Below are 21,016 nucleotides of genomic sequence, written 5' to 3' on the forward strand. Positions count from 1 at the left end.
AATAGAGGTTTACGACGTAGACTTCCTCTTGGCGCCAACGTTATCAATCTTCCCCGCGCTCCTTTAATCTAACGATCGTCTCCAACTTTCCTATTCCCCACGCTTCAATATGGTTTACGCCTTCACACTGCCAACTACATCTCCCCTCTCCTTCCAGTCGTTTCTATCGTCATTAACACATCCTTCCCTTCCACAATCCGCCTCAACAGCCCGCCATTCCCTCCGCCTCGCTTTGAAAGCACATAAGCGCCTCCCCCGCGGCTCGCGCCAGGAGGCAAATCTACCCACCGTCCTCTCTGCATTGAATGAATACATCCCCTATCTATTTGCGATATCCCATGGCCTAAGCGGCCGAGCTGTAAAAAGTGATTTCGCCGTTCGCGATGGGAGCAATGCAAGCCTCCACCCCGGCGAGGAAATCGACATTACCCTTCACACAGAGATCGAGTCATCCTGGAAACCTACAATATCAATGGGAAGTCTATTTAGTAAAAGCCCATCGACTAGTAATTCAGGAACGAAAACCTCCCGGTCGCGTGGTGGCCGAGTCTCAGGTCGCGGCATTGATTTCGAAATCGCTTTCACACTTACAACGCTCGGATATGTCCTGAGTCGGCTTGCGCGAATTGGCGCTATGGAGTCGCTCTATGCTTACACGATGCCGACGGCAGAACAGCGTGTCGCATCCCTGCAGGCGGCGACACGACACTTGCTACAGGCTAGCTCGGTGCATAGTCTGCTTGCTTCGTCGCCTAGCTTGACGGCCGCCACTGGCTCCAGAGTACCGGATATCAATGCCACTACCCAGTCTGCATTGTCGTCACTTGCACTAGCCGAGGCTACGCTAATTGCCGTTCTTAAAGATGATTCTTACGTCACAGCATGTATCCAGGCACGTAACCCGAATGATAAGGAATGGATGGTTCGCGCGCCGGAAATTCCCAAAGTGCGTGCTCTTCTTTTTGCCAGATTGTGCGTCCGTGCTGCAGAGTATGCAGAACAGGCTGCTGCTGGGCTTGGAAGCGTTGGGTCCGGAACTGGATCTGGCCGGAATGGCGGCGTAGATGAGGAGGTCACTCGCTACGCTGCTGTTTTGGGTCGTGTGGCCCGAGCCCGTGCGTGCCGGTTCTTTGGCATTGATGCTGAGATAGCGGGTAAAGCTGGCGAGGCCATCGCGTGGCTGCAAGCTGCGCGGACATCTCTTGGTCTGCGTGGTAGCGCTGGCTTGTCATCTAACGGCTCTGATGAAAGTAGCGGGACGTCGAAGAGTGGCTTTTCGCGCTTGAAACGAGAGTGGTCGGATAGACGCGAGGAGCGGAAGATTGGCAAATATGCCGGTGGGGGTCGCGATAATGGGAGTGCGTTAGAAGCAGGAGATGATGTGGGTCGTGACGAAGAGGGTCGGGTGCTAGAGATGCTGGAGACGAAATGGGTGCGAATAAATGATACAGTGAGTTCAAGTTTTCTTATATCGGGGTTCTCCACTAATTGAATCTAGATTAACACCCAAATTATTCCCCCATCTGCCCCGTTGCTCTCTAATCTGCCCTCTGGTCGGGATATTCATACTCCCCCTGCACCATACACACCCCCTTCATTAGACGAGGAGCAATTAGTACGCATGCGTGCGCCACCTGATGAACGAGATGATCTGCAGTTTGTAAATGATCCTGATGATAGTGATGAGGAAGAAGAGTCTCTCCAAGCACCGCCGGGAACATTCCCATCCCGGGCACAGACTGCTTCTAACGTCTACTACTAATCAAATAACCATCGGGAGTAGTCAGTGTGAACATATGAATCTTACTGAAGACATTATAATAACAAATTATGTATATTCAACCAGTCTATATGGCTTTCGCCTTTTCATTCCTTGCCAGCCCTGAAGCGTTTCAGCCAACCAGGAACCTTCGACCCAAGTCCCTGAAGCCCACGCTGCTTCGTCTCGCGAGGCGTCGTACTATCGACAGCACCATCTTCGGTACCACGCTGGCGATCATCCAGCAAGCGGAGAAGAGTCTCCATCAAGGCTGCAGCAAGCATACTAGCAATTAGTATGCCAATCATGACCAAGTTACTCTTGTGGTACTTTTTCCGTCCAGGGGCATTATAGTCACTCGCCCAGCCTGAATAAAGCGCATATGTTGTCAGAATACTGCCAAGGTTGCCCCATCCTGAGACTACAGCGGCTGCAGCTGCCACACCGACTTCTCCGTGGCGCGGTTGGAAGACCTCCGTCGTCCATGCCATGACGATAGGAACAGTAGGACCAAGACCGAATCCGACGATCAAGAGACCGCCATATCGTGGCCACGGGTTAGAATCCGTACCCGCGTAACTGGTTAAGAGCAGGCCCAGGATCTGTAGCAAGACAGGGATAGAGAAGAAAATGGCTCTGTGGTGGTGGAAGCGATCTGAAAAGGGTACGACAATGACAATAGCGATGAGATCCATCTGTAGACAGATTAGAATATATCCCATTCAAGGAGGAAGCGATGATACTTACTATCCAAATCGGAGCAGTCAACAAGCTCACGTCGACACCACTCAAAGACGGATTAATAGCTTCAATGATCAAGTTCGCGTACAACTGCACACCGATACCAACACCGACAACACCGAAATACATAATCAGCAACGGCCACAGCCTCCAATCCAAGAACACATGAACCAAGTCTCGAAGAGACCACGGCGGACTGTGATACACGCGCTTCATATCCTGATAATGAACAAGCGCATCGCGACCTTTCAAAGCAGGCTTAGTATTCGGAACCCAGCGCATGAACCACCGACGCGTAGGAACCGGCTCGCCTGGTGGAGTGGGACGGTCAGGCAACCACCACAGCAAGACAATACCAATAGCAATGGTGATTACGCCGTAGACCAGGAACATCCACTGGAAGCCCACGTAGCCACGCTCGCCGTCCATTTCCTGGAACCCGGCCGAGACAAGGCCTACGACGGCGGCGGAGACTTGCGCGGCTGTAAAGTACTGGCCGACACGTTTGCCAATTCGAGATGGCGGGTAGAAGAGGGTTAGGTAGTAGGTCATACCGGGCCACAGTCCGGCCTCGACAATACCAAGCAAAAGACGGAGGAGACTACGAGAGATTAGTATAGACTTTCTGCAGGAGCTTGAATCTGACGTACTAGAAACTCCAGGCTGCCTTCATGGCTGTCATGCAGGTACCGATGAGCCCGACACTAATCACAATACGACTCATCCACACATGTGGACTCAAACGGGTCATTACCAGGTTTGAGGGTAGATCGAATACCACATAGCAAACGTAGAATAGAGCCAGAGCAGTAGAGATCTGGTGTGGAGTCATATGCAACACTTTGCCCAGATTGTGGTCTTCTTTTGTATTCATTGTCTGTGCTAGGCCTACATTCGACCGAATCGCAGAGCACATGAAGTATAGAACCCAGAATGCGGGGATGATGCGCCAATCCAGTTTACTAAACCTCATTAGTGGTGAAGGAGACATCTTCTTGGTAGAGCGATTTACCTATATACTCGTTCAATGTCGGCTGCGCTGAACTCGCCAGATTCTAGGTCATTGGCAGATACTGGCGACACGGCTGGCTGCTCGGAGGCATCACTGGATGTGGGCTCCTTGCCCGCACTGACGGCGGACTGAGAGGTATCGATTGCCATATTGGGTTCAAAATTCAAGAATTATTTTGGGAAGCCTTTATTCTGCGGCACAGATCACTGAGATAAGATCGAATAGATTATCCCTTGCATTCACAATATAGATGCACTCGTTTCTGGCTGTTGTTAGAGATGGCAAGCCTTGTATTGATATTTTGGAGTAAGACATACTATTATCATAAGCGGGGAGAAAAAGAAAAAACGACACTCAGGATCAAGAGGTTCACAGCACAGACCTGAAAACGGCTTGATAGCTGTGGTCCTATCGACTAGTGGATTTCTTATTTCCCGTAAGAAAAGAAGATTGTTGAACTGTTGAGGCTTGGGCGTGGGGAAAGAGTTGAATAAAACCCCTCAAGTGCTCCGAGACTCGGCGACCCCAGATCCTTTTCACCGAAATTATAGATTCAGACTTGGAAAGCTCTCAATTCAAAGTTGACTCATAGCTTCAACATTGACCGAAAACCCCAACGGTCAATCTTGATTAAATTTGAAATTTTCCAAGATAACCTTAAAAGTATGAATGCCCCAGGCATTAATGCTTATATCCACGCACACTTCTCTCTCACAATATCTCTATCAATATTGAAGTGGGAACAGCATCATCTGCAGCATTTTACCAGTATTTTCTATCTTGAGTTCTAGCAAGATTGTAAGTTTTTTTTGTGTCAGGCAGACATAGATGCGGTAATGCTCTAGTTATACGCTTCTCTCTTCTCATTTAAATATCTTGGAACCGTCGCCATGTCACACCTGCGTAGTTCTCTAGAAGCAATCGATTAATAACGTTCGCAAAGTCAAGTGAGAACCAAGTACCTGTATATATCATGGCCTACATGATTTATGGCTTCTACACTCATTTTGATACTTTCAAGGTTGCCCAGGTGGTGTATTCCACACTTTGTTTGATGCCTCCATAGCTTTGGAAATCTAACAGAAAACTCCAAAGTCGAATTGAAATATCGTTTGAAGTCTTGAAATTTAAGATCTATAAAATATCCTAGCTCTAATGGTAGTTTTTCTGTATACCTCCAGCTGCTTTAATATGTAGATATGTAGGTCCTCATATGTATACTTAGGTAGCCTTGAAATGACCTTCACAGCACGGTTTTTGCCTCTTGCTTAGTCTCATGAGCTACAACCGCTTCTGTCATCTCCTTCTGTGGCGCCTCAAGTCCAGTCCAGAGGTGGAATTGATCAAATGCCTGAGCAAGCAGAACTTCGAGACCAGTGACAGTGTGCCAGCCCTCATTCTTGCGAGCCATATTGAGCAAAGGTGTCTGACGAGGCTTGTAGGCCATTTCAATGCAAAGACCCCCGGTGGAGCTAAAAATCGAAGAGAACTGTTCCTCTACCGTCACATTTGCGGGGACGGTGCCAATGATGATATCAGGGAGGTTCGGTAGCTTCTCGAGACTCTCAAGAGGAAGTACCTCGACTTCGAACAAAGACCTGAAGCCCACTTTCACCTGCTCGGCGTTAGCCAATGTTCGGTTGGCAAGGTAGATCTTCTCCACCCCCTGTTTGTGAAGAGCATAGACTGCCGCTCGTGATGCACCTCCAGCACCAATCACGAGTCCTGTTTTGGGCTGGTGCTGCGTCTTGTCAACGTAGCTTTTGATAAGGCTTTGCAGTCCCGAGCAGTCTGTGTTTTCGCCAACAAGAATGCGATCTTTGCCACTTCCCTTAACAATGACTGTATTGATGGCTCCAATTAGTTTGGCTGACTCGGTTTGGTCCTGGAGAAACTTGTGAATCTCTAGCTTGTGAGGCATAGTCACGCTAGCGCCGCCGAAGTTTTCGGCTTTGATTAAATGCTCAACGCCATCAATGACTGATGACTCGCGGATATCGTATGTATAAGGGAGATGGAAGTGTTTGAATGCAGCATTGTGGATAATGGGTGAGATGCTGAAAGAGATACCCCAGCCGAAGATATGGAACTCCTTCTGCGTGGACGCGCTGGGCGAGGAGTCGGATTGAGCCATGGAGGGAATGAATTTGGATAATGTGACGTTATTAGATCTATTTCGACCTCTGTATGTTTGAATTAAACAGTGAAATGATAAATGACTAGCTGTGGAGTGAATATTCCAAGGTTGGAAGATGGTATCTAAATAGTCGAGAGGCTCCGGCTATGGACTTAGCCTGCGTCATCAAGGAAACAACTGTTGGATCAACTTCGACGGTCAGTGTATCATGTAAACATTAAATTTGACTTGGTAATCAACAAAACTGAGTTAAATTGCTTGCAAAAGACTCCTTGGAATGATATGAGATCATTTATCGATCATTTGCGTGCTGCCGTACTCTGAAGTAATGAAAATCGAAGCCTGTTAAATAAGGTGTCAATATATTGATGCTTGAAAATAGGGTAACTACAAGCCATCCCACAAATACGTGAAGATTCAGTAATTCGAAACCCGCTAGCAAGTGGACGAGGTTCGACAGGTATTAAAAATATCCAGCACATAGCTTCAATTTCTGTGCTGGTGAACAATTAATTGGCAACACTTTTTGCCAACCAACTTCTTTGACTTGAATGACCTTCAAATACTCTCGGAGCAGGTCAGCCAAGATAAGCTAGTTAAGAAGAAGAGATTTTCTGATTCCAATAAGCAAATGACCGAACCTTAGAAATAACATATCTTACTACCTATATAGCTTCTTCCTCATCCTAATGCTGTTAATGTTTTCATGAATTCTAAAACTACGTCGTTTTAATTCAATGTTCAGTAAACATTGGGTTTCATCAACAAGTTATTATTTTAGTGTCATATACCCAGACTTCGGGGTCAACAATCATATTATGATGATGCCCGAGGAGATTGATCCTATCAAAGGCTGATTTTTGGTACATTAAGGCGGGCAAAGTCCAAAAGGTATTATCAATCTACGAACATTTGAGATTCTTCAAAATATTGAGCCAAAACAGTGTGATACTTCAAGGTTCTCCTGCCTATTAAAAATTCTCCAGCCGAACTGAATGTTGAAAAGATCATGAAGCATATGAAGTAGCCTGAAGATTTGAAGCAGCCACAATACAAAGAGTTCATTTGTTGAATGTCGAGAATTTTGCGAGATCTTCACATTTACTATCAGTGCCAGTAAGTGGCCCTATTTACTAACTCACTTAAACCTCATTTTTACAATGAAAATCAGACAAAAATCATTGAGCACATCTTGTTTATCACACAGTCCACCTGAATACTAATAATGTCAAAGTGAGATGAATTCCAAATGTTCTGCTACCTAGGTAGGTCTATCCATGGACCTGTTAAAATTTGAAAGTACTACTATACATGATTCATCTGCGACAAGGTCGATCAGTATAGACTGGGACATATGAACCTTCTCTCCTTATTTTTTTTATAAATAGTATATGATTAATAGAATAGACCTGAAGATTCCAAGGTTGAATGAGTTTAGATTTAAAATGACCTGAGCATGGTTTACCAATCGATTCAAAGGCTTCATGATGGAGCCTAAGTAGAGATAGCCTGTTTTCAATATGTGCGTTTTCATACGTTGAACAGGCTTCAACGATGCAGTATCGTGTTGAAGTCGGTGTAATCACTGTGTACGCTCGCCCATGTATTTGTAGTGAAATCAAGTGCTTTCCCACTTACTTGACTGTCATCTCATTTTCTTCTCCCTTTTTATTTCTTCTTTCTTTCCCCCTCTCTCTCTCTCTTCGAATCATCAGAATTTTGATCTTAAACCTCTATCAAATATCTTCCATATTTGATCATCATCAAACTTCTTCCCTTTATACCCTCTTCGACAATCTCCTCAGTGACAATCCCCTCACCTATTATTCTTCAAAATCCACCCTTTACTCGCTTCCTCTCACGCTCGTGAGGTGGTGCTGGTTACAAGTGATCAAATCTTTCACGGTAGAATCGACGATTGCGTCGCTCCCCAAAATGGATTCGCCTAAAAAACCGGATAGTCCGCCTGTCAACATAATGCAGCGACTTGCAGGTTTGGCTAATCATTTTTTAACTATTCCCCCTCTGGGGTTCACTTAATAACCGATTTAATAGCAATTCGTGCGGCTAACGAGCTCAAGCTAGCCGACAACGCTGCCTTGCCCGCCAAGACTGGTCCTCCTGCGAAGACTTTCACGCACAGAACAGCCTCCCTGTCTACAAAGCCTTTCTCAACTGGAATGACCAGTGCTCCTGCGCAGTGCACACCTGGAAAGACTACCCCATCTGCAAAGCTTTCAATGGCTGGAAAAAATGTCCCGTGTGGAGGACCTGGAGGGCGAGGACGACGAGAAAAGGTTCCACCTGGCAACGCAGATAGCACTCCAACGCAAAATTCTCGAGCAGCTGAAGCGTCGCTCCGAGAATCGCCACGGACTCCAGTTACAGTGGCAGCCAGCGTAAGAGGCGGCTTGGATACTGAGCTTGATCCTACAGTAAAGGCTGAGGATGCACAGGATAGTCTGCATGAAGTAGCTGTTTTCCCGGGAAAGCTTCACTCTAGAGGAGTGATTAAATCGCATGGAAACACTCCTATACGTGGAAAGCTATCCTCTGCACCTAATGACGGAAAGCCTGCAAAATTGGACAACTTACATATGAGCGAACGAGGCCGTATCGTTGGGACTGGGGTGTCTCTCAGAAATCCACCAATTGTCATGATTGACCATAGTGGACGGACTGTTCCTGATCAAGCCCGACCCCGTCTATCTCAATCATCGCTGAATGACACTCCATCGCCTCTAGCTAAAGTTAAGATGCTGCCCCAGGAAACTTCATTGGCTACTTCGGTGGCTGGGGCCATCGCACGTATCAATGTGCTATCAGGGCATTCCACTCAGCACGGCTCAACTCCATCCGGAAACACTCTTGCTCGTGACTTGAATTCAGCAACTATTGCTGTTGATTCGAATGGACCATCTACTCCCGGTGCACCTGCTGATAGGGGCAACACCCCTGATCCTGAGAGCCCTCCTAAGTATCTAACATCAAGTGAAGCGATTGCAGGCTCGGCCTCATGTGTAGGAGGAAATGAATCGACAAAGGCGGGGAAGGCGAGTACGGCGGCAACTCAAGCAAAGGTCAAGGTTGGAACCAGAAAGACTCTCTATCATGCCACTGAGACTCTGCCTATTACTGATGCCGGGCATACATTTATCATCAATTTTCAGAAAATGATCGACAATCATAACACATCTATGGACATGTTCCAAGAACAAGCCGGCACTTTGCATCGCAACGTTCATTCGCAGATGGAATGGATTGTAGATCCAAAGTACAAGATTACCAACGCAGCTGAGAATCTGGCAAGCATCGAAACTATTATCGTGACTGTCACATCTATGATTCAACTCATCATGGCCGCGCAGGAGGGAATCCATCGTTTCATGATCGATCTGTCTGAATTTTTGGGAGACTCTCGTCCCCCTCCTAACTTTGAGCAAGTAGTGAAAAACTTCAACCATAGCTGCATGAAAGATGCCATGGTTTTGCAGACTTTGCGCATCCTTCAGACAAGTCTCCTCAATGCTCGCGGTCGTCTATCTGGTTATCTCGAGGGTGGCAAGAAGACCACCGTCGGTTAGTGCGCTTGATCAACTGGCTTATGATTTATTAGTTTCCGAATGTGCTGGTCCTCAAAAGTGTTTTTGTTGCTTTTCACTTGACGTTTATTATTATTGCTCTTAATGCCCCCCCGTTTCTTGGCCTTGGTGCCACAAAAATGGTTCATGCTTACGAATTCGTCTATTATAATCTTTTATTTGTTTTGGTGCTATTGGTCCTGCATTTGAGCGTGCGAGCAAGCGTTGTTTTAGAAAAACACAAAAAAAAAATGATTTTATCGCTGCGTTAAACAAGATCCTGGTTGAAGTTGGTTTACAGTTAGTAGTTTCCGACGTCGTCGGCTAAGTTGTATCCGACAGACTATTCCGTGGAATCGACCGGCCATGAATACATCCGACTATCAATAATTCAATCGGCTAGTTATATCAAGAGCATCTCACAGAATCTAGGAAGTGGGGAGAATTTAGTTTTTACAACAATCACTACCTCACCATGACTGAACAACAAGAAGGAAACACCCTCCATCTACTGGGAATTGGAGTCACCCACTCAATTGCTCCTCAAATGCACAATCACATTGCCAAGTCTCTCGGTCTATCATGGACCTTCTACTCAACTGAATGCGCAAGCACTGAAGACTTACTCGCTATAGGCAAGAGGTCCACCACTGCCGGACTGGTAATCACAATGCCATACAAAAATACAGTCATGCCGCTTCTGGATAGACTAGACGAGCTTGCGACTATCATCGGTGCTTGTAATAACGTCTACTACCGAGATGGAAACCCACGACGCCTCATCGGTACGAATACTGACTGGATAGGTGTTAAGGGCTGTCTTTTGGAAAAGGGCGATGAGAGTGAAAGACCTTCAGCTACATCGCTATCCAGCGCCTTGGTTATCGGTGCTGGCGGTGCCAGTCGCGCTGCAGTTTACGCACTTACGGTTCATCTGCACTGTCCTACTATCTACGTCCTTAACCGGGATGATGCCGAAGTTGTGGCTCTCATTCACGACTCGCAGCGATTGCCTAGTGTTCCCAAGATCATTCATGTCAAGTGTCTTGAGCAGGCGAAGGAACTGTCTACTCCTTACTATATTGTTGGCACGGTGCCTGATTTCGAGCCATCCACGGAATCAGAGAAGATCGTTCGCTCTGTATTGGAGCTTTTCCTTTCTCGACCGGAGAAGGGTGTCTTGCATGACATGTGCTTCAAGCCAAGGCGGACAAGAACTATTAAGTTGGCTGAGCAGCTTGGTTGGCCGACTGTGGAGGGAACGCATGTTATTGGCTACCAGATTGAGAAGCAATGGCGTCTTTGGGCTGGAGAGGAAGCTGTTAAGAAGTTGGATAAGGAAGGTGCTTGGAATGTTTTGTTGCAAGCTGCAGAAGAAAGCACAGCAATCAACTTCTAGATCACGGAGTCTGCCAATGAGAATCGACACAACTACGTAGGCCCACTGCCGTTCTGTATCCCTCGGGGCCTAATATCTAAATATCTAAATTAATACTACCATGTCTGAATTAATCGCAGCTTATCTGTCGTAGAGGGGGTTCCAGGTAGCAATCAAGTAGTTGTAAAATTAATTCAACAGTCTTCAAAGGCATCCACTTCACCTAAGACGTTGTAAAAAGTAAGATTTCGGTCGTGGGGCTCCGTAAGCGGGGACGCCGATTAAGGCATCTAGATCCAGCAGCGAAGCGAGGAAAGCCGGCTTCCGAAGATGAGGCTTAAAGGCTTAAATCTCTCGAACTCGATTCCCTTGTGGCTTGAATTAATCCGATCAAGTTGGAGAAAAAGTGAATCGATGGAATTTTTGTCCAATGAAAGAAACACGTGTTTGAGCTGGATAGCTGTAGCCACGCTAGCCTAATTCAGTCATTCTTGGCAATTCCCTCTAATCCGTCATCAGGCTCAGACTCGACGATTCACTTTCTACCTGTGCCACTGCTGATTTCAACATTGATTTCCTGAGACACCCTTGGCCAATCCTACATAATGTCCACTCAACCCCTTCTTCAGACCGCTCCAGGTGCGTACAGTCTCCCATCTCAATGCCGGGTCAAAAGCGCATTGGGCGCACAAGGATTCATCCAATTTTCAAGACTAACTCTCCTTGTTTGCAGGCAAACGGATTGCACTGCCCACGCGTGTCGAGCCAAAAGTATTCTTCGCAAATGAGCGTACATTCCTATCCTGGTTGAACTTCACTGTCATCCTAGGCGGCTTGGCTGTCGGCCTACTCAATTTCGGCGATCGCATCGGCCGTATCTCTGCCGCTCTGTTTACCATAATCGCCATGGCAGCTATGATATACGCTGTTGTGACATTCCATTGGCGCGCACAAAGCATCCGGCGGCGTGGACAGAGTGGTTTCGACGATCGGTTCGGTCCTACTGTTCTTGCCGTTGCTCTTCTCGCTGCTGTGATTGTCAACTTTATTCTCCGTATTAGTGATAACGGAGAAAAATGAGGTGGTTTGATAATCCCTCGTTGAACGTTTATTTTTGGGCTTGGTCTGGTCTATTTGGAACTTGGTGTACCGTTTCACTTGTTACGTTTTATTTCCATGGCGCCTTCGGCTTGTTCTTTTTTGCTCGTTTTCCCCCATGCTTCAAGGCATCTCTGTATCTATGCACTTCATTTGTCACTACGTTCAGTCCCTTCTATCATAAATGAAGCGTTTTTGACAATGAAATTGAAATATTTTGCATACACCGGGATAGTTGATACATCTAATACTCTATTCCTGAATCCTAGCTTAAAGCAGCGGAAACGCCATCCCATCGCCTCTCGGGTCACTGCCAGCACTATACACGAGCTGTCCCTCGTCATAATGCAGGCGAATGATCTGACCACGACCAAAAAAATGTCGTTCCCAATCGGTCAACACTTTGATCTTATGACCAAGGCGCTGGAGACCTTCAATGGCCTCTGCACTGATACCTTCTTCAACACATATTATACGGCCGCCACCCTCGGCGACCGGGGCCTCGATGCAGATACGCGGTGAATCAAGTGCAGCCTGGGGATGGTATCCGAAAGCAAGCATGTTAAGCAGCACCTGTACGTGACCTTGTGGCTGCATAAAGCCGCCCATGACACCATACACAGAGTGCAGAGACCCATCTGCCACGTTGGTGACAATCGCAGGGATAATAGTGTGGTATGGGCGCTTTCCTGGAGCAAGAGCATTCGGGTGTCCGGACTGAAGGGAGAAGTTCGCTCCCCGACTCTGCAAGGTAAACCCACAGCCGGCGGGAATGATGGCTGACCCGAAGCCGGCGTAGTTGCTGTTAATGAAGGACATCCCATTACCCTCTGGATCCGTCACAGCAAAGAACACAGTATCGCTATGGTTGTGGGCCGGGCTGCCGTGATCGATAATATCGGCTACTCCATCAGGTGAGAATAACTTGGCTCGCTCGGCTAGGTATTCTCGTGCGAGTAAGCCCTGGGATGGGACGTGTTCAACATCGGGATCTGTCACCCACCATCCAGCATCGGCGAAGGCAATCCGTAGACTTTCGATGACGGCATGCAGATAAGCTGCTGAATTGTGTTGAGATTCACTGAATTTAGGGATCTTCCCAGCTCTCTCTAGCTCCTCCATGATTCCGAGTGCTATAAGTGCTACAATTCCCTGCCCGTTTGGCGGGTGTTCCCAAATCCGAACACCCTGATTGGGCTCGCCATCCGTTCCTGGACTTTGCTTTGATATAATGTCCTGGCCAGTGAAAATGAGGGAGATAGCTTCTGTCTCTTGCGTGCCCACTTCGACATGGTGGGATAGATCCTCGAGAGACATATAGCCACCTAGATCCTGTACTACCTTCGCGATCTCCTGCGCAATCCGACCCTGGTAGAAGCCCTTCTTACCTTCCACCGCAAGTGTACGGAAAGTCCTGGCCAAAGTAGGATTTTTCATAATCTCACCCGGTCGTGGAGCTCGAACTCCGTCTTTCGCCGTGAGGTCGGTCTTAAGCATCTCACGGAAGCTCGGTGATGCCGAGCGAATATCCTCCTCGGCCTCTTGCCACTATACTCTGAATCAGGAACCGCCAGTAAGGTACTAAAGAGAGAGAGAGAGAGAGAGAGAGAGAGAGAGAGAGAGAGAGAGAGAAAAAGAATACTCACATCATGAGACGAATGCTCTGAAACAATGAAGCCTTCCTCTGCCATCTCAATAGCAGGTTGAAGGATCTGCTCCATAGACAGCTTCCCACTTCCAAACTTTTCAATCGTATCTACCCACCCAGCAGCAGCCCCGGGCACTGTTGGCGACAGAGCACTTAGCATTGGAATGCTACCCAGCGCACCAGGTGCGAGGTTCAGATCCCTGCGCACCTTTTCCAACGTCGCAGATCCAGGATAGCGTCCGGATCCATTGAGCGAATGTACCTTTTTCGTTTTGGACTCGTAGAATAGACAGAACATGTCGCCACCAATGCCAGTTGAGCCCGGCTCGGTCAGGTTAAGCGCCGCAGCTAGACATAGGGAGATTGATACAGTTAGTCTACGATGTTCCTAAATTATAGGATTGCAATACACCTAGGTATAAGCTTACCGACAGCAACGGCCGCATCCTAGAATTTTATTAGCTTACCCCCCAGGTACAATCGAGCCGTGAAACCAGAATTAAACTTACAGCCGCATTTCCTCCCTGACTGAGAATCCTATGACCTGCCGCTGCAGCTAGTGGCTGGGTACACGAGACGATTCCCTTTCGACTATGCACTGTACTCCGGCGACTGGGGAATGCGAAGAAGTCCGCATCGGACTTTGAATAGATAGCTTTCGCATTGAGTGGCATTTTGGCTTATTCTTCTTATTTTGGGATATAAAACGGGAATATATTGCGTCTATAAAGGCATTTTCCAGGTATACAGTAATTAAGTGGTGTTATTTGTGATCTTCAATGCGACATCAGAAGAGGGGTGAAATACCCCGCAATTGTAAATATCGAATCAGATGGGCTTGTAGCTTCCTAACTACGGTTCGTCAATCAGTGAGTGGCTTGGAAGTTTGTCTAGTGATGTAAGATTTTACTAGCAGTTCCGGAGTTTGAACTCATCCTCCCCGGCATTTAACCGTGAACACTGTATCCTTCTCCACAGCCTTGAATGTTACTTACATTTGGCTGGTAGGTATGGGATTTGAGTCGCATGACTCACTTCAATGAACCTGAATGATGTGATTGCGTTGTCCGCAATGGCCAACAGGAACCAGAGCAGGGAGACCAGAGCTGTGGACACGAAAGATGGCACATTGCCTACCAGAGTAGGACGCTGAGGAATCGAGAACAGTTAGATCGAAATTGAACCTTGACTTCCAAATGGGATCTGAGTGAAGGTAATTCAACTTCACCTGCCGGGCTTTTTTCAAAGTCTGCAGAAGGGATGTGTGTTGCCTTCCTGAGGGAAGCACTTCTCCAGTAAATATAAGCCACCTGGGAATCACCCCAGAGATTGATCTTGAGTATGTATTGCTTCATATTTATCAACCTTGAGCTGGAAATTAGCACCACGAGTACCTTGAAGCCTTTCAAGGTTGGAATGCCCAGGGCTGCATTTTGGTGTGACTGCAAGTCTATTCGGGCTCGTATCATCAATCATGATTGATGAATAGCTTGCAGGGCTTTCAAGGTTCGGAATTGAGTATCGATATCTGACTGTCCAGGTGCCCAGCTCTCGAGGCATGGCGTTGTGACATATAGGCGATTGAATTCCAAGGTTACAATGTGGGTAGACCCAAGATTTCCAACCTCGGAGGTTTTTCCCCTATCACAAGAATAAATAGCTGTATGGAGGCTTCTTCTGACTTCAAATCCATTTCAAAGGTATCCGGCGCAATATTCTTCCGAACTTCCAGTACGGAGTAAAGTAACCAAGTTTCAATCTATTTTTAACAATATTAGTCAATTTGATAATGACTTACCAAATATCCACAGTGTCACGGAACGGGAGGAGGCACAGGGAATGGACACGAGAGTAGAGTCCATCAATTTGTCTGCACCTGCCCGAAAAGTGGTCAGTTTGTGTGATGGCCATTTTCTGGCGTCATGCATTTTGGTCTCATTAATCGTCAGGGTCTTGTCTCCAGACTTCATTTAATCCAGCCATTCGAGTTGATCTGACATTAGATCTTAACGGCTGACTGTGTCAACAGTGGGTCTTTGGCCCCTGCCGATCTTACTCTTCATTGCGCCACCCAGTATCCCAGCATTGTCTCGAGGCAAGCGAGGGGCGTATCCATACCAATCACATCACTGGCTATTTGCAGTCCTGATTAATATGGCACGACGGGGCAGCATGCAGAATCTTCAGCCAATCTATCTGATCTAGGACCACAAGGGGGGAAGGTGAAGTCAGGTCCTCTCGGATGTGCCTCTCAGGGTCCACTATTATTAGTGCGACGAAGCAAGGTCAAGAAGAGGACTGATCGTCCTTGGGCAACTTGGGCAACGAGACTACCTAGTCACAGTGAAACAAGGATCAGGACCAAGATGTTTTCTGCTCTACACATTCCTCACCGTCCATTCCCCCGCCAATGCAACCAAAATAAATAAAACAATTAATACTGGTTAAACCCCCTCATTTGTTGCTCTTCCCGGGTCCCTTATTCCTTTTACTTTTCACGTACGCTTCCCGAGTCGCTCGTGGATCTGTAAGGAGCCTCTGTTCGCTCCTGGTAAAGCCCGATGCTCGCGTCTCTACTCAACCGCGGCGCGCTGTCGCTGGCGGCTCTGACGCTTTTGTCATCTCTTGCTTCGGCAGAAGTATTTGAGCGGCTTCGTGCTGTGCCACAGGGTATGCCTGCCTATCTGATCAAATGAAAGATAAGAACCGACCGACTGATATTGGCCTATAGAATGGCATTACTCTCACACTCCGCGTGCAAACCAGCCCATTCGATTGCAGGTTGCGTTGCAGCAAGGGGATGTCGCTGGATTTGAACAAGCCCTGATGGAAATGTCGACTCCTGGTCATGAAAACTACGGCAAACACTTCCGAACCCACGACGAGATGAAACGTATGCTGCAGCCAAGTACGGAATCGGTGGATGCAGTCCTAGACTGGCTGCATTATTATGGCATTACAGACATCAAGCAGAATGCAGACTGGGTGACTTTTAGAACTACAGTGGAGAATGCTAATGATATGTTGTCGGCCAACTTCCAATACTATATCAACAACGTAAAGCACGTCGAGCGTCTCCGCACCCTGGAATACTCCATTCCAGACTCATTGGTACCGCACATTAATCTGGTTACTCCGACTACTCGCTTCGGTCAGCTTAAGCCCAATCGTGCAACGCTTCACAGCAAGACAAAGGCTGTTGACGAAGTCTTCCGTAAGGCCGTCAACAGTGCTAGTGCCGATTGCAACAAGGCAATTACACCTCAGTGTCTCAAGGAACTTTACTCCATCGGTGACTACAACGCTAGCTCCAGCATTGGCAACAAGGTTGCTTTCTCCAGCTACTTAGAGCAGTATGCTCGATATGCAGATCTCGCTCTATTCGAACAGGATATTGCTCCTTATGCAACGGGCCAAAACTTCACAGTCATTGAATACCATGGCGGTCTGAACACTCAAAACTCCAAATCTGACAGTAGCGAGGCCAATCTAGACCTTCAGTACATCGTGGGCGTGAGCCACCCAGTTCCAGTCACTGAGTTCAGCACCGGTGGCCGCGGCGAGCTAGTCCCTGATTTGGACCAGCCTGACGCCAACAATAACAACAATGAACCTTACCTGGACTTCCTGCAGAACATTGTCACAATGGAGGATGATGACCTACCCCAGGTGCTCTCTACCTCTTATGGTGAGGACGAACAGGTAAAAAAATCTTCTGATAATATATTCCACATATGCGTATTAACAATCCTCTGTAGAGTGTTCCGGAAAAGTACGCTCGCAGTGTTTGCAATCTATATGCCCAGCTTGGCAGCCGCGGTGTTTCTGTCATCTTCTCTTCGGGCGACTCAGGTGTCGGCGCAGCCTGCATGACGAACGACGGAAAAAACACAACCCATTTTCCGCCACAGTTCCCCGCTGCCTGTCCCTGGGTGACCTCAGTCGGAGCAACCACCAAGACTTCCCCAGAGCAAGCAGTCTACTTCTCGTCCGGCGGCTTCTCAGATTTGTGGGCCCGTCCAAGTTATCAAGATTCAGCAGTTAGCGATTACCTCGAAAAACTAGGCGATAAGTGGTCTGGCTACTTCAATGCAAGCGGCCGCGCCTTCCCAGATGTTGCCGCACAGGGCGAAAACTATGCCATCTACGAGAAGGGCGTGCTTTCATCAGTAGACGGTACATCGTGCGCCTCTCCCGCTTTCGCAGGTGTTATCGCTCTATTGAACGATGCTCGTCTCAAGGCTAACAAGGCGCCATTGGGTTTCCTGAACCCTTGGCTCTACTCATCTGGTCGCTCTGCTCTTAATGATATCACTGTAGGTGGCAGCACTGGTTGCGACGGAAATAGCCGATTCAGCGGTCCTACAAACGGTGGCCCTGTTGTGCCGTACGCTAGCTGGAACGCTACTGAGGGCTGGGACCCTGTTACTGGTCTTGGTACTCCGGATTTTGCGAAGCTGTTAGTTTCCGCAAATGCGAAGGAATGAGAATGAATTTCTTTCCGAATGGATTGAATATAGATATTTTCAATAACTGTCTTCACATACGGATACATCATCCCAAATTTAATATGCTTTCTCGGAATTTTCTTTCATGTACAAATTGTGATTGAAAATGTGATTTATTTTCACTGGCAAGTTGTCAATTTAGACTTGGCTTATTGTTTGTTGACTGGGCCTTGCTGGTATTTTCTTTTCCGGTATCGCAGGGACTCGTTAGGTAAGTAGTAATACCTACCACACAATACTACCGATTTAGTCAAAGCTAGAACCCGTTATCATGTTGACATAAAACCTTTGAATTTTGAATTTAGCCGGGACTCACTGTGGTACAATGGCGCGGATATCATGACCAATTGGGATCAGACTAACTACTTACATGCTTACTTACACATCAAATTATCGTACGATTCATTGATATACCAGCATATATTGATCATTCCATTCATATCATGTATGAAGAGTGAAGAATTCGTAATCTCGTGGCGCATGGCATATTCACACCTTAGTATGACGTGCTATGGGATCATACAGACTAGCCCGAACCAACTCCGCTGATATGTTAATCAAAGCAATTAGGAGAGAATATAAGACTGTAGGCCACTTCCAGTAGTAGGAATTAAAGATACGAAATAATCATATAGATTTTTTTATCAATATGGTCGGCCGACCCCTTACTTCTATCGCTATCATTGGCGGAGGCCCGGGTGGATTAGGGACTGCCATTGCTCTTTCGGAACTACCATTCCTCAAAGTGACTCTTTATGAGAAACATCCTGAGCCCAGAGAGGCTGGGGCCGGCATTAGTCTCAGCGCCAATGCTTGGAAGGTTTTGGATTTGCTAGGTGCGGCCGATGGTGTTAAGGGAGGTTCTAAGGCGGATACACATCAAAGGTGAGATAGTAAGTATGTAAATAATATTCCGATACTGATATTTTCCCAGAAATGCCTATAATGGTAACATTGTGAGCATTACTAGCCACCCGGAAAATTCCGATGCAGATTCGCGTGGCTCGATTCGTGCTCGCAGAACTCGGCTTCAGTCTGCGCTCTTGGCCAAGGTGCCGGAGGGCTTGATCCAGTTCAATAAGAAGCTTGTGTCTCTGGAAGATGTCCCTGAAGGAGTGCGCTTATCATTCAACGACGGGACTGAGGTGGTTGCTGATCTAGTTGTTGGCGCTGAAGGAATACACTCCGTTTGTCATCGTTCTCCCTCGAGATTTAATCTGCATAACTAATGAAAAGACAGGTGACTCGAAAGGCTCTCTTCCCTGATCATAAGCTGTCTTTTACTGGAAATACCCAGTGGCGAACCATTATTCCCAAATCTCGTCTGGTCGATGTCCCTGATGTCGCATCCACGACAGGTTGGTGGTGGGGGAAATCGGGCCATGTGTATTTCTCAGACGTCGATGATAAGTCTGAGTTTGATGACCCGCTCTTTGAAATCACAGTACGCTCTTACATTGAGAAGGAGGTTCCGGGGGAGACGGTCGTCTGGGGTATTCCTGCAACGAACGAAAAGGTCGCAGACCGAGTGAAGGTATGTCAATGTCAAGAGATCTGACATTGCTTTATATATGGCTAACTCATAAAACAGGAATTTGATCAACGAATTAAAGACGCTGTCAGTAAGGTCAATGAAGGTGAATGGAGGGAGTTTGCCGCTTTCGCAGGAAATCGTCTGAATAGGATTACCGGCTGGGAGAAAGTCGCTCTCGTTGGAGATGCCAGTCATCCCCTCTCAGGTAATTTGATTTCTATCCCTCGGAAAACCATGAAGTTTATACTAACACAAATATGTAGGCGCATTTGGCTCCGGGGCCACATTTGCAATGGAAGACGGTTGGATCCTCGCACGAGCACTGGAACACACCCAGTCTGGACCTCGTCCCGTAAGGGATGCTCTTGAGATCTTCAATGCGATAAGATCTCCGTACTATGACAAGATGTAAGTCATGAATGAATTATGTTCTGAATCTGGGTATAAATATGGCGTCTAACGTTTGACTCAAGGTATCGGCATCTGGACGAAAGCCAGGAAAGGATTAATCAGATTCAGGCTAATAATCCTGACTTTGATGTATTTTTGAAGGCTAAAATCGACAACTTCATATACGGTGACAAGGACTTCATCTATAAGAATGATATTAAGAAGGTCTGGGAAGACTATCTTGCCACTGAGCAGGTGCCTGCTGTGCTGTAAAGCAGCCCTGGAAACACGAGGGTGATCAACTTTCTACTTGGCTATTGAGTTGAACCTAGAAGGAACCCCAGACCGCAGGAGCTCTGAATCACTGGTTGATAAGTAGTTAAATAAAACCGCCTTGGAATAATTTCTGAATTCGGTACAAAAGAATACCTGGGTACCTATAGCAGGTACATCTTTATAAGAATGACTGTCACAAAAATACTTAAACCAGCCAGAATAAGGAAATAAGAAAATAAGAAGATAGCGTCGTAGTTTCAACAACTTTAATAGGCATAATAAGCCTTGGAATGAATCTATTGTATTAGAGAGGACCTCGGGAGGATCAGGGTTCTGCTCAGGTTACAGACATCTGTCCCCCTCATGAAAAAACTTCCAAACTTCTACCATTGGACATGCCTTTCAATGTAACGAACTAGTATCCTTGGGTGTTCCAGTGGTATGTTTTCTCGAGGGCTCTTATGGTGCTGCACCTTCACCTGCTTGTTTTGCCTGCTTTGCTTGTGCTTCTTCACGTTCTCGCTGTTCACACCTGCGATATGCACAATTGATATCCCGCCGTATCGGCACTTCAGGATCTGCTATTTGTCGGGCCGATGGTGGGTAAGAGATGGCAGGCCCAAGTTTCCTCTCTTGTTTGCAACGTATAAACCCCCATCACTATCTGGGGCATATGCTACGTAAAGCATACGCTTCAAAAAGGGCCATCAAGTCTGAGATCATTTTGCTCAGCGGTACCTGGCTGGATACAGACACCTATGCGAGTCCATGGTGCCATTTGTGAACCCTGGTTACCAAGAACTGAAACCTCAAGCTCGAGCACCGGAGTTCTCGACACACTCCTATCGGCCATTGCTGACTCTTCACAGCCTATGAATCGGGGAGATATAGCTGAAATTGGATTATGTAGGCACAACATTCTTCTAACGTCAGGTTCATAGATGTGGCAAGTCG

At 47.1% G+C, this 21,016-nt stretch overlaps 9 protein-coding genes across 9 annotated transcripts; 6 read left to right on the plus strand and 3 right to left on the minus strand.

Moving 5' to 3' along the window:
- Positions 1 to 109: 109 nt before the first annotated feature.
- Positions 110 to 1,762, plus strand: N7495_003148 (pH-signaling protein PalC; the record flags this gene model as incomplete). Its single annotated transcript, XM_057205817.1, has 2 exons — positions 110 to 1,450; positions 1,499 to 1,762. The coding sequence occupies 2 exons, from the start codon at positions 110 to 112 to the stop codon at positions 1,760 to 1,762; spliced, it is 1,605 nt and encodes a 534-aa protein (XP_057066424.1).
- Positions 1,763 to 1,866: 104 nt separating this feature from the next.
- On the minus strand, positions 1,867 to 3,661 carry N7495_003149 (putative MFS transporter; the record flags this gene model as incomplete). Its single annotated transcript, XM_057205818.1, has 4 exons — positions 1,867 to 2,454; positions 2,507 to 3,101; positions 3,151 to 3,462; positions 3,513 to 3,661. 4 exons carry the CDS (start codon positions 3,659 to 3,661, stop codon positions 1,867 to 1,869), a joined length of 1,644 nt encoding a protein of 547 aa, XP_057066425.1.
- A 1,094-nt stretch (positions 3,662 to 4,755) lies between these two features.
- N7495_003150 (shikimate dehydrogenase family protein) lies at positions 4,756 to 5,646 on the minus strand (the record flags this gene model as incomplete). Its single annotated transcript, XM_057205819.1, has 1 exon — positions 4,756 to 5,646. One exon carries the CDS (start codon positions 5,644 to 5,646, stop codon positions 4,756 to 4,758), a length of 891 nt encoding a protein of 296 aa, XP_057066426.1.
- Positions 5,647 to 7,584: 1,938 nt separating this feature from the next.
- On the plus strand, positions 7,585 to 9,233 carry N7495_003151 (uncharacterized protein; the record flags this gene model as incomplete). The annotated part of the gene is made up of 2 exons (XM_057205820.1): positions 7,585 to 7,642; positions 7,705 to 9,233. The coding sequence occupies 2 exons, from the start codon at positions 7,585 to 7,587 to the stop codon at positions 9,231 to 9,233; spliced, it is 1,587 nt and encodes a 528-aa protein (XP_057066427.1).
- Positions 9,234 to 9,705: 472 nt separating this feature from the next.
- On the plus strand, positions 9,706 to 10,629 carry N7495_003152 (shikimate dehydrogenase family protein; the record flags this gene model as incomplete). The annotated part of the gene is made up of 1 exon (XM_057205821.1): positions 9,706 to 10,629. The coding sequence occupies one exon, from the start codon at positions 9,706 to 9,708 to the stop codon at positions 10,627 to 10,629; it is 924 nt and encodes a 307-aa protein (XP_057066428.1).
- Positions 10,630 to 11,213: 584 nt separating this feature from the next.
- Positions 11,214 to 11,688, plus strand: N7495_003153 (Vacuolar transporter chaperone 1; the record flags this gene model as incomplete). The annotated part of the gene is made up of 2 exons (XM_057205822.1): positions 11,214 to 11,247; positions 11,342 to 11,688. The coding sequence occupies 2 exons, from the start codon at positions 11,214 to 11,216 to the stop codon at positions 11,686 to 11,688; spliced, it is 381 nt and encodes a 126-aa protein (XP_057066429.1).
- Positions 11,689 to 11,976: 288 nt separating this feature from the next.
- On the minus strand, positions 11,977 to 14,028 carry N7495_003154 (gamma-glutamyltransferase family protein; the record flags this gene model as incomplete). Its single annotated transcript, XM_057205823.1, has 5 exons — positions 11,977 to 13,254; positions 13,353 to 13,489; positions 13,535 to 13,702; positions 13,783 to 13,801; positions 13,864 to 14,028. 5 exons carry the CDS (start codon positions 14,026 to 14,028, stop codon positions 11,977 to 11,979), a joined length of 1,767 nt encoding a protein of 588 aa, XP_057066430.1.
- A 1,887-nt stretch (positions 14,029 to 15,915) lies between these two features.
- N7495_003155 (S53 family peptidase) lies at positions 15,916 to 17,841 on the plus strand (the record flags this gene model as incomplete). Its single annotated transcript, XM_057205824.1, has 3 exons — positions 15,916 to 16,024; positions 16,086 to 17,056; positions 17,113 to 17,841. 3 exons carry the CDS (start codon positions 15,916 to 15,918, stop codon positions 17,839 to 17,841), a joined length of 1,809 nt encoding a protein of 602 aa, XP_057066431.1.
- A 670-nt stretch (positions 17,842 to 18,511) lies between these two features.
- N7495_003156 (uncharacterized protein) lies at positions 18,512 to 20,059 on the plus strand (the record flags this gene model as incomplete). The annotated part of the gene is made up of 6 exons (XM_057205825.1): positions 18,512 to 18,747; positions 18,797 to 19,049; positions 19,103 to 19,396; positions 19,454 to 19,601; positions 19,660 to 19,804; positions 19,870 to 20,059. The coding sequence occupies 6 exons, from the start codon at positions 18,512 to 18,514 to the stop codon at positions 20,057 to 20,059; spliced, it is 1,266 nt and encodes a 421-aa protein (XP_057066432.1).
- Positions 20,060 to 21,016: the final 957 nt, after the last annotated feature.

The sequence above is a fragment of the Penicillium taxi genome (genome assembly GCF_028828555.1).
Source record: "Penicillium taxi strain IBT 34144 chromosome Unknown utg000002l_segment0_segment0, whole genome shotgun sequence".
Classification (NCBI taxonomy): domain Eukaryota; kingdom Fungi; phylum Ascomycota; class Eurotiomycetes; order Eurotiales; family Aspergillaceae; genus Penicillium; species Penicillium taxi.